At 44.5% G+C, this 11,852-nt stretch overlaps 1 protein-coding gene across 2 annotated transcripts in view; it reads left to right on the top strand.

The window, feature by feature from the left end:
* The window catches only part of lin54 (lin-54 DREAM MuvB core complex component), a 14,353-nt gene extending 5,430 nt beyond the window's left edge, over positions 1-8,923 (top strand). For both annotated transcript variants that reach the window (XM_058412783.1, XM_058412784.1), the window contains exons 2-14: positions 1-535; positions 674-791; positions 1,434-1,576; positions 2,147-2,293; positions 2,764-2,974; positions 3,080-3,153; positions 3,480-3,677; positions 3,768-3,859; positions 6,748-6,819; positions 6,929-7,031; positions 7,192-7,329; positions 7,524-7,726; positions 8,054-8,923. The exon at positions 1-535 is cut by the window's left edge and continues 212 nt beyond it. In XM_058412783.1, coding sequence (XP_058268766.1) covers positions 1-535; positions 674-791; positions 1,434-1,576; positions 2,147-2,293; positions 2,764-2,974; positions 3,080-3,153; positions 3,480-3,677; positions 3,768-3,859; positions 6,748-6,819; positions 6,929-7,031; positions 7,192-7,329; positions 7,524-7,726; positions 8,054-8,252 — 2,233 coding nt within the window. In that variant the 3' untranslated portion in view covers positions 8,253-8,923. The remainder of the gene's footprint in view (positions 536-673; positions 792-1,433; positions 1,577-2,146; positions 2,294-2,763; positions 2,975-3,079; positions 3,154-3,479; positions 3,678-3,767; positions 3,860-6,747; positions 6,820-6,928; positions 7,032-7,191; positions 7,330-7,523; positions 7,727-8,053) is intronic.
* The last annotated feature ends 2,929 nt before the right edge of the window (positions 8,924-11,852 follow it).

Raw genomic sequence — 11,852 nt, 5'->3', positions numbered from 1 at the left:
GACACAGAAGACGGAAGCTCTGACCACCCTGACTGCGACAGACTCCACACTGTGCAGTATCACCGCCAGCACTCAGCTCGTCGTCACCTCTTCTTCTTCCGCTGGCCCCAAGATGGCCACTGGTACCGCCACCCTGACCACCACGCAGCCCAGCAGTCCGGTGGTGGGTCAGAGTGTCGCTAAACTCTCGGCCCCTTTCACGCCGACCAGCCCAGCCAACCACCAGCTCATCATCAACAAAGTGGCGGCGGACGGCAAGTCTCCCTCTACTGTGGCGCTCAAACAGGAAAGGCAGAAACTCCTGGTCACAGGTCTGAGTAAATTGGGGCAGCCGATTGTCCTGGCACTGCCCAACACATGGAGCAAACCGGCCACGTCTCAGGGTACGGGGGGTGACGTGAAGTCTCAGCCCACGCAGTTCAAAGTGGTATCTGCTGGGACGAAGCCTGTGATTGGAGTGCAAGCTGTGAGCTCGGCCAATCAGCTGCTGGGATCCTCCTCACCTCTACAGGCCCAGCAGCTCAAAACTGTACAGGTAAGTGAGTGTGTGTGTGAAATACTGAGTCACTGCTACCAACCATTTAGTAAAATACTATATTGGCTATAAATCCCTCTGTGTTTATTCTTTTATGTTAGAGGTCTTGTGGTGATTTATGTCCCCTGATTTTGACAGATTACAAAAAAGCCCCCGGTCTCCACAGCAGGGCCCATGATCACTAAGCTGATCATCACGAAAGCCCTGAACAACAAGGGTCTGACCAGTCAAGCCACCGTCACTCCTGTGGTCACAGGTGAGTTACCTGATTAACCTGAAGTCTGAGCATGAGCCTTACAGACCGCAGTGAGGATTCAATGAATTTTTAAAAACAAACAAAAAAAATGCTCAATCTCACACAGCATTTCTCAGCGTTTCTCAGTGCACCGTGTTGTACCCTATGTAGGGAACAGATCGTCTAACCTACATTTGGGATCTGGCTAATCTTTGGCTAAATGCAAGAAAGAAAACTTTGTTAAATAGATTTTATAAAACCTAAATTCCAGTTTCATCCTGAAGAAAAGTAAGATTAATAAAGATCCACATAGCGTGTTTAATTCAAATTTTAATTGTCACATACAAAATCATACACAGTATGACATGTAGTGAAATGCTTTATAAATAATGTCCATTGTGTAGGTAGATATGTTTCGATGTGGTCCAGAGTGCAGAAAATAAACAAAAAGAAACAAGGCGTGGCCGGATCAGTCGTGACGGCAGCTCACCTCACCGCCGCCATCTTCACTTCCTGCAGACGAGTCCATGCAGAATCTCACACACTTTCTCACTTCTAAAGTTTATTTAGAAGTGGACTGAGACCACCTCTCTCAGATGAACACACACAGTGTCCTCACCTGTTACACACCTTTCAGTGAGGTGTTCTTGTCCTCTTTCACAGGACGGGTTCTGACCCAGAGCACACCACTGACCCCTCCACGCACCATCACCATCGGAGAGACCATCAGCACCACACCACAGAGTCTCTCCTCCAGCAGCAACAGCAGCAAAGTGGCCATTTCTCCTCTTAAATCTCCCAGCAAGGTGTGTCTGTCCACAGTGATTAAAGGAGAACTTCACCCTGAAACACAGTACATATATTTATAGTGAAATATTTTAGATGGGTGTAGTCACTCAGGTACTCATTTGTCAGCTTCCTTTGTCATGTGAGAAGTTAGCAGCTGTGTGTTGCTCAGACGTCACAGGGGGTCAGTGCTAGAGAGAAAACTTCAACAAGACGAGCTACAGCAGAGACTCGGGTAGTTAGCATGTAGGAGATGAGCGTGATGGTGTTGATTGCAGTATTAGGATGTGAGGTGAGGGTTTGGAAAGCTGATCTGTTTGAGATGAGTGTACAGATGAGGTAGGGAGAAAAGAGTTGATATGATGGCTAAATCCCTCTGAATCTCTAACAGTGTAGTCCAGAGACACTGTAACCCTAACCTGAAGTGGCCATGAAAGGTTTAACTAAAACAAATTCTCCTGTTGTTAAGGGTGGATTTTTTCTGTTATTATAAGAGAGCTTTATTAATCAGCTTGTAATTAAATTCTTTGCCTCCTCAAACTCTAGCTGTATTTGCTCTGTTTTATTCTCTCTGTATCCTTGTTGTGTAGGTCACTGTGGCTGCTCAGCCTCCTAACTCTCCTCAGAAACCCGTGGCCGTGCCTCTGAACGTGGCTCTGGGTCAGCAGATCCTCACCGTGCAGCAGACGCCTTCTACTTCACCAGCGAAACCAGGAAGCAGTCAGTCCACTACCCAGGTATCTCACACACACACACACTCAGACCTCACATCACTGCTATTAACACTGATGAGCATGTCCTGTCTTCTTTTATTATTTTCTATCTGCTCAGGTTTTTGTAAATTTGAGTGTTTCTCATTAAAGCATTATTTTTTTAACCAGGTGAATGAGTTGAGAATGAGTTACCCGGTGAAATACAAATCAATCAGGCTGTTTTTATGAAGAGGATGTTTAAGTTGTTTAATGATGGAATTTGATCAAATGGGTTTATTAAAAAATACTGTGAGAGACGCTGCAGGAACTGACACAACGATTAAGGTCAAAACCCAAATTTTACTTGTCTTTGCTCAACCAATCAACATCCTTCTTCTCTTCATACCTCCTCTCTGTCTCCTAAGCTTTTTAAATAATTTGTCTAAAGTTTAAACATTAGTGTAAAATCTTAAGTGATGTGTCTGGTGTCTGTTTTTCCCTCGCTCCTCTCGCAGACAGTGAAGCCAGTGCAAGCTGTGACAGTGGGCGGAGTCAACACACCTCAATTTAAGACCATCATCCCCTTGGCCACACCCCCCAACGTTCAGCAGATCCAGGTACCCGGGAGCCGCTTTCATTACGTACGCCTGGTTACAGCCACCACCGGGAACACGGCCCAGACGGCCAACACCAGCACCACCACCAACCCCACCACCATCCAGCCTGGTAAACACACACACACACACAAACACACACACACACACACCCTGCTGGAGAGTGTGGCATGTCTGTGATTCTTTATTTAAAATAAAAATTTATTTTCTTTTCAAGCCAAGCCCATGGTGATGAACACTGCTGCAGTGAGGATGTCTGTTCCCCTTGTTTCAGCTCAGACAGTCAAGCAGGTAACATCCCTGTACTCACAATCTCTTTATATTAAAAGCATTTCAGCTTGTTTATCAGCTTTACTCTAGTTCCATGTTTTTGTAGTTTTAGTTTAGTTGATTGGCTGATCAATAATCCATCCCATAATTTTACTGCACTGGAAATTCAGATTTGTCGCCTTTAACTCCTTCACCATGAATTATTAGGGATTATGAGCAAAGCAACCTGACCTAGATCTGTCCTCACACTGAGCCTGTTCAGTAAGACTTGCTTTACTCTGGGTCTCTGGTGTTGTTAAGATCAGCAGCTCTTGGTTTGCTCTGAATACACGTCACCTTCTTCACAGGTGGTGCCCAAGCCGATGACCTCAGCAGCTCAGGTGGTGAGCAGCAGCCAGACGCAGCAGCGGCTCATCATGCCGGCCGCTCCGCTCCCTCAGATCCAGCCCAACCTCACCAACCTGCCCCCCGGCACCGTGCTCGCTCCGGCTGCGGGCTCGGGGAACATGGGCTACGCTGTGCTGCCAGCGCAGTACGTCACACAGGTGTGTGTCAGTGTCTGTAAGGTGCCCTCAGAGCATGCAGGTGAGGAGATGGACATGTGGCTCATGTAGTTACTCTGACTTGTGTTGTAGCTCCAGCAGTCGACGTTTGTGACTTTGGCGGGCAGCTCGGGTTTCTCCGCCCCCAGCTCCATCCAGACTCAGGCCAGACTTCCTCTGAATGGGTAACACACACAGTATGAATCAAACACACATCTGATCTTAATCATCTTAATAAATCCAGGAATCAATAGAAATGTTAGATACAGATTTGTAACAGAGTAATATACAGATTCACATAGTCATTTTTTTAAAGTTTTTTATATATATATATACACACACTATATTGCCAAAAGTATTCACTCACCCATCCAAATAATCAGAATCAGGTGTTCCAATCACTTCCATGGCCACAGGTGTATAAAATCAAGCACCTAGGCATGCAGACTGTTTTTACAAACATTTGTGAAAGAATGTGTCGCTCTCAGGAGCTCAGTGAATTCCAGCGTGGAACTGTGATAGGATGCCACCTGTGCAACAAATCCAGTCGTGAAATTTCCTCGCTCCTAAATATTCCACAGTCAACTGTCAGCTGTATTATAAGAACGTGGAAGTGTTTGGGAACGACAGCAACTCAGCCACGAAGTGGTAGGCCACGTAAACTGACGGAGCGGGGTCAGCGGATGCTGAGGCGCATAGTGCGAAGAGGTCGCCAACTTTCTGCAGAGTCAATCGCTACAGACCTCCAAACTTCATGTGGCCTTCAGATGAGCTCAAGAACAGTGCGCAGAGAGCTTCATGGAATGGGTTTCCATGGCCGAGCAGCTGCATCCAAGCCATACATCACCAAGTGCAATGCAAAGCGTCGGATGCAGTGGTGTAAAGCACGCCGCCACTGGACTCTAGAGCAGTGGAGACGCGTTCTCTGGAGGGACGAATCGCGCTTCTCCATCTGGCAATCTGATGGACGAGTCTGGGTTTGGCGGTTGCCAGGAGAACGGTACTTGTCTGACTGCATTGTGCCAAGTGTAAAGTTTGGTGGAGGGGGGATTATGGTGTGGGGTTGTTTTTCAGGAGCTGGGCTTGGCCCCTTAGTTCCAGTGAAAGGAACTCTGAATGCTTCAGCATACCAAGACATTTTGGACAATTCCATGCTCCCAACTTTGTGGGAACAGTTTGGAGCTGGCCCCTTCCTCTTCCAACATGACTGTGCACCAGTGACCAAAGCAAGGTCCATAAAGACATGGATGACAGAGTCTGGTGTGGAGGAACTTGACTGGCCTGCACAGAGTCCTGACCTCAACCCCATAGAACACCTTTGGGATGAATTAGAGCGGAGACTGAGAGCCAGGCCTTCTCGTCCAACATCAGTGTGTGATCTCACAAATGCGCTTCTGGAAGAATGGTCAAAAATTCCCATAAACACACTCCTAAACCTTGTGGACAGCCTTCCCAGAAGAGTTGAAGCTGTTATAGCTGCAAAGGGTGGACCGACGTCATATTGAACCCTATGGATTAGGAATGGGATGTCACTTAAGTTCATATCACTTAAGTTCACTTAAGTTCATATGCGAGTCAGGTGAGCGAATACTTTTGGCAATATATATATATATATATATATATATATATATATATATAAAACCCACTCCAGAGAGAGGGAGGGGTGGGGGAAAAGGAAGGAAATAAATATAAATAAAAGAAAGAAGAATAAAAATACAATAAATGGAAGGAGAAACACTTTTTCTTTTAAAGAAAATGATAATAAAATGTTAATTGTGGTGATGCTTACAAATAGCAGTCACCAACTTTACAGAAGAACTGACCTTTAAATAAAGTGACATTTATTTTCTTTCAGATTGTAACCAAGATGATAAAAATCCCAACCCAGTTTTATTTACCCCTTTTTTTGTTTTTATTTTTATTAATATTTTATGATATTTTTATCAGCTTGGTTAGTTTATCTCTCGTGTAGATGTAATGGACTTTCTTCACTGCTAGTGTGTAGGTTACTGCTGAATATGTTCTGGATCAGTTGGAGTAATTATGCAACGGTTTGCCTTCATTTTGGTTTCTAAAATAGTTTTGTCTATTTTTTTTTTTTTTTAACCAAATACAGGGTGTCCCTTTACAGCTAAATGTTTAAAGAACGCAGAAGATCTTAGACAAGATTTCTGTGGATGAGATAAAGTGGTGTTCGGAGTAATCTGTTTAAAACAAGGGTCTGCAAATCATCTCTGCTGCTGTTTTGAAGAACTGACTTGAATCATATTGTGTGTGATTACGGCTGTATGGTGTCAAACCGTGGGTTTATTATTTACACATGTAATTAGTCTCTGCAGGTCTATTTATCCATTTACATTTATCTTTTTTTACTAGTTTTTCTAAAACCCTGATAATTACAGTGTGAATGTTTTGCCTGTTCAGGATCTCTTGGAGAACAGAATACACACTGCATTATCTATATTCTTATTTATTACATAATGAAATACATAAAAAACCCATCAGACATAACATTATGACTACCTGCCTAACATTGTGTCGGTGCTGCCAGAACAGTCCTGACCCGTCCTGCACTGTGTATTCTGACCCCTTTCTATCAGAACCAGCATTAACTTCTTCAGCATTTTGAGCAACAGTAGCTCGTCTGTTGGATCGGATCACACGGGCCAGCCTTCACTCCCCACGTGCATCAATGAGCCTTGACTGCCCATGACCCTGTCTCCGGTTCACCACTGCTCCTTCCTTGGACCACCTTTGATAGATACTGACCACTGCAGACCGGGAACACCCCACAAGAGCTGCAGTTTTGGAGATGCTCTGATCCAGTGGTCTAGCCATCACAATTTGGCCCTTTTGGTCAAACTCACTCAAATCCTTACGCTTGTCCATTTTTCCTGCTTCTAACATCAACTTTGAGGACAAAATGTTGACTTGCTGCCTAATATATCCCACCTACTAACAGGTGCCATGATGAGGAGATGCTCAGTCTTATTCACTTCACCTGTCAGCATTCATAATGTTATGGCTGATCAGTGTAAATGATGATAAATTTTTTTCTTTTTGTTTTTTCCAGTTTATCTCCAGTAGAGACGACGTCCAGACCACGAAAGCCTTGCAACTGCACCAAGTCACAGTGCCTGAAACTGTACGTGTGCTCCAACAGACTGCAGTCTTAATTCTCAGCACATCACCCATCAGTCTCTCAGTGACTAGGAAACATCAGTTTATAAAATTCATCTGTTGTAATCTTTCAGATATTGTGACTGCTTTGCAAATGGAGAATTTTGTAACAACTGCAACTGTGTTAACTGCTTCAACAACCTTGACCACGAGAGCGATCGCCTTAAAGCCATTAAGGTACTGAGGATTATTTCTCTTCTTAATGTTTTCCTGTCTTTAGTTTTGTGTGTGTGTGTTTAGAGCAAGTTAAACAGGACTAGAAATCACAAGAAACCACAAGAGATGGATATGGCTTCGTGAAGTCCACTAACACTGACGGTTAATGTGACCGTTTCAGGCTTGTTTGGACAGAAACCCGGTGGCCTTCAAGCCGAAGATCGGGAAAGGGAAAGAAGGAGAATCGGAGAGGAGACACAGTAAAGGCTGCAACTGTAAAAAGTCAGGGTGTTTAAAAAATTACTGCGAGTGTTACGAGGTGAGTTTGCTGTCTAACAGGTACTGTTTTTACTTTTTTTTTTTTTTAAAAGAAATCATTAAACATTATAATGTCATGTACAAGAACCTGTTAAACACAATAAAGCTTTCAGAGAGTTCTTTTATAACAATTACATCTCAGGTGGAAGCAGCTGATGTGTGTGTGTGTGTGTGTGTGTGTGTGTTCTGTCCCAGGCGAAGATCATGTGCTCCTCGATCTGTAAGTGTGTGGGCTGTAAGAACTTTGAGGAGAGTCCTGAGAGGAAGACTCTGATGCACTTGGCCGATGCAGCGGAGGTGCGAGTGCAGCAGCAGACTGCAGCTAAAACCAAACTGTCCTCTCAGATCTCAGACCTGCTGACCAGAACCACACCGGCCATCAGCAGCGGCGGCGGGAAGTACGGCTCACTAATGTCACTGCTTTTACTGTGTGTGCGCGTTTCATAGTTGAGGATCATGATGAAGATAGTCAATCATTTCCCAAATTAATGAATTTCAGCAGGATTCTTTATAATAATTGTAATGTTGATGTTCTCTGTCTTTTCTCTGAGTATATTCAGACACTGCTGTGATCAATAACACATTCTAACAGATTACAGTTCTGTGTGTGTGTGTGTGTGTGTGTGTGTGTGTGTACATAAAGCGAGAGAATTATTGGCAACCTTAGTTAAAGTTATGAAAAATGCCTTTTTAATTGAGTAACCTCAATTAACACTTCCCACCAGGTTGCCGTACACGTTCGTAACAAAGGAGGTTGCCGAGGCGACATGTGATTGTCTCTTGGAGCAGGCGAGGAAGGCGGAGCATTATAACCAGCCTCAGGTGATGGCAGAGAGACTGATCTTGGAGGAGTTTGGTCACTGTCTGCGCAGAATCATCAGCTCTGCTGCTAAAGCCAAATCAGACTGCTCCATCAACTGCTAGAACCTCACACACTGTGGTGCTGCCATGGGCTTCAGTGAGGAACTCATCCTGAACACTTCCTGTAACACACAGCGGGATTTCTGCGTGACAGTTTGTGCTTTTGTACAGAGTGAGATTTCTATTAGCTGATTGTGTGTGTGTGTGTGTGTGTGTGTGTGTGTGTGTGTGTGTGTGTGGGCAGAGCTAAAGTGGACACAGAGAGACAAACTGCATGTTGAGAACTGCAGTGGCTGACAGCTTCTTCTGCATCACTCTGGTGTGTGTGTTTGTGCTTGTACAGGTCACTTGTGTGTGTGGGGGGGGTGATTTTAGAGTCATTTTTATGCTTGTTAGCCTTCTCATTTTAAACCCACAATCATATGTTATTTTTTTCTCTCTTTTTTTTTTCCCGAACATGGCTTTATTCAGTGCCGTTCTTCTCCGTCTCCTCTTACTGTTTATTTACCACTAATAACCTCAGCTGAATAATCATGACTTTATATGACTATACAGTATACAGTGAGTAGCCTTTACTGTAGCTTCTTCACAATGCATCAGTATTTATTTACAGAAGGTCCTGAGAGGACGTGGACTCTGAGTCTCTCTCACTCGTGTCTGCTCTGTACAATCGAGTTCCTACTGATGTGAAGGAAGGTTGAAGCATTATTACTAAACCCTGTTCATCTCTTTCATCTCTCCGTCTCCTTTCTTCTCTTCTCTCGAGTGTTTTTCGTTCAGATCTCTGCACTAGCCTGACTACAGCCGGGTTCATCACCATTACCCCAGTAGCTTAACCCCAGGAGTGTGTCGTATCACCTGAATCTGCACCCACGCTCAGCACGCAGGAAATAAAACACATTACATCTTTAGTATAAAAGTGTAAACCACTGATTTTATAAACGTCTGCACCACCCACGCTCCTCTGTTCATCCTCTGACCAGAGAGTTCCACTGTGTCCGAGTTCTGACCGGTGAAGGAGAGGTACAGGGGGGAGAAGTTCTGAACACCACTCTTTGTCAGATTATTTCATCTTTTCAGGTCAAAATGTTCAGTTTGTTTTTCACTGTGATTTTTTTGTCAGAGTTTTATTGTCCTCATAAACACTGCAGTAATTAGGGAGAGTGGAGACGTCTGAGGAAATCTCTATTCTTCATTACTGACAGAACAAATCCTTCATATTTCACAGGAAGTGAAGAAAGAAACAGATTCACTATCAGCTCTTCAGAAATCTTGGATCTGTTGGAGCAAGAGCTGTCTATCTCTCTGTCTGTCTCTCTCTCTCTATCCCTCTCTCTCCCTGTCTGTCTGTCTCGCTCACTTACTTCTACAGCAGGAGTAGATGGTAGAGACAAGTTTATACCTTTTATCAGGTCAGTACTCCTGACTGCATTCAGTGCAGCAAAGTTTCTGTTCAGCTTCAGAAAAGGTCCAACAAATCTAGTCTGGAGTGAAGATCCTTTAAAGACCACAACACTAGAACTTGATCTTTAGCACAAAGTGAACAGGACACTACCTTATAATTAGAACACTCCATTTTTATCCTGCAAGGAACTGGATGCTTTACTGGCCCTATCCCTACTAACCTCAGACATTGATGAAGGACAAAGTAGAAGTGATCTTGATGGGTTGGAGCAGGTGATCACCACGGCACCTAATGGTCCATGACGACATCAAGAGACTCCAAAGCAGCATGATGGACACCGTCACCTGAGTCCAGCCCACATCCCACACGATCCCAGTGTAGCATATTCTAATGGAAAAACTCCATGTGACTCTGGCTGATGAGCTCTAGACAGCTCCAAACAAAAAAAACCCAAGAAATCGGCTATGTGACCATGAGGTCAGAGCTTCTATCAGCAGTGTGTACAGTAAAAGCCGATAAATGAGTTTTAATGACCGTCTGAAACTGGACAGCAGGTGTAGGATTAGCTGCTGGACACTGAGTCGGAGAGTGTATACACACAAACACACACACACTTGACAGATGAATGACAAGTTTGTGTCTTCTGTCATGCATCTGGGTGAAAGAAATACTTATGAAAACATTGTGAGTGTTTTTTTGTGCGGTTGTAGTTCAGAGTATAAGACACAGGAAGGTCATGAGTTCAAACCCCAGCACCTCTGAGCTCCTGGGTCCTGAAACTGTTCACTTGTGTAAAATGAGATCAATGTTAGTGCTGTGGATGAAGAGGTGTGTAAAATACAGGAAACATTAAAAAATGTGAACTACATCACCTGCAAGTCCAGAGCAGAAACCTGGTTTCTGAGGAACATCAGACCAGCACCAGGAACGCTTCCAGCCACCCATCTGTGGACCTTCATGAAACTGGAGATTTCATCATCAGAGCATCATTCTCAATAAAAAGCACTCGGGTGATTCACGACTCGGACTTCACTTCAGCCCTAATCACCCGGAATTGCCTCCTGCTGGAGGAAGACCTGCTGAACCTCCACACCATGAGTCTCCAATCACACAGCAGTGCAGGCTTCTCTGTAGCTTCAGCGGCTCTGCTGGATCAGATCAGAGTCTTCTGCTCTCTGGTGCCTCAGTCTCAGCAGCATTCAGCAACAGAAGAGAGATGTTAAAGGAGTCAGTTATCATATTCAGACCTTTCAGTGTGTTTAAGTGTATATACACTACTCACAAAAAGTTCAGGATATTCAGCTTTCGAGGTGAAATTTCAGGATGCACCTAAAATGCACTATAACCTTTCCAGGTGAACTTAATTCAACCTTCTCTACACTTCTGAATGCACACGTCCAACTGTTCAGTGTTTCAGTACTTTCTGCAGAACTTGCTGTTCTCTAACAAGGTGCTTAACGGCAAAATTCACAACTGGTGTTTGATCCATGAATCCACCAATAAATTTTCTGGTTCCATTAGAATTGGTATTTAAACAGTCCTCTTCATCATGCTGTTCACATTTTGACATCATGAGACCAAGACCACACCTAACAACTGATCAACAGAACCTCACCATTGTGAGGCTTCAAACAGGATGTTCTCAGAGGGAAGTGGCCACTGAGCTTAGAGTGTCACAGAGTGTCATCAGCAGGTTGGGACAGAGATACAGAGAGACTGGAAGAGTCACAGAAAGGCATAGAAGTGGACGTCCTTTGGCCACATCCCACGTTGATGACCGCTTCATTGTGAACAGTGCCCTGCGGAACCGGATGATGAACGCCACTCAACTCCAGGCACATTTAAGGGAGGTGAGAGGAACCCAAGTGTCACGTCAGACCATTCAAAACTGTTTACATCAGTGTGGTCTGCGTGCTAGATGACCTGCAAGGGTACCTGACCACACCCCCAGGCACAGGCGTTGGGCCAAGGAGCATTTACACTGGACGAGGGACCAGTGGGCCTCAGTGCTGTTCTCTGATGAAAGTCGATTCAGGTTGAGCAGAAATGATGGACCCAACGATGTTGGAGACGTCAAGGAGAGCGCTATGCATCAGCCACTGTTGTGGTGGTGTTACAGTCTGGGCAGGTGTGTCCACTCAATACAGAACTGACCTACATCTTGTGACAAGCCAATACTACCTGAATAACATCATTAATCCAGTCATTGTGCCCCTGCATGAACAACACAGGCCTAATTTCATCTTCATGGACGACAA

The sequence above is a fragment of the Hemibagrus wyckioides genome, linkage group LG16 (genome assembly GCF_019097595.1).
Source record: "Hemibagrus wyckioides isolate EC202008001 linkage group LG16, SWU_Hwy_1.0, whole genome shotgun sequence".
Classification (NCBI taxonomy): domain Eukaryota; kingdom Metazoa; phylum Chordata; class Actinopteri; order Siluriformes; family Bagridae; genus Hemibagrus; species Hemibagrus wyckioides.
This window is presented reverse-complemented; position numbering and strand designations above follow the sequence as displayed.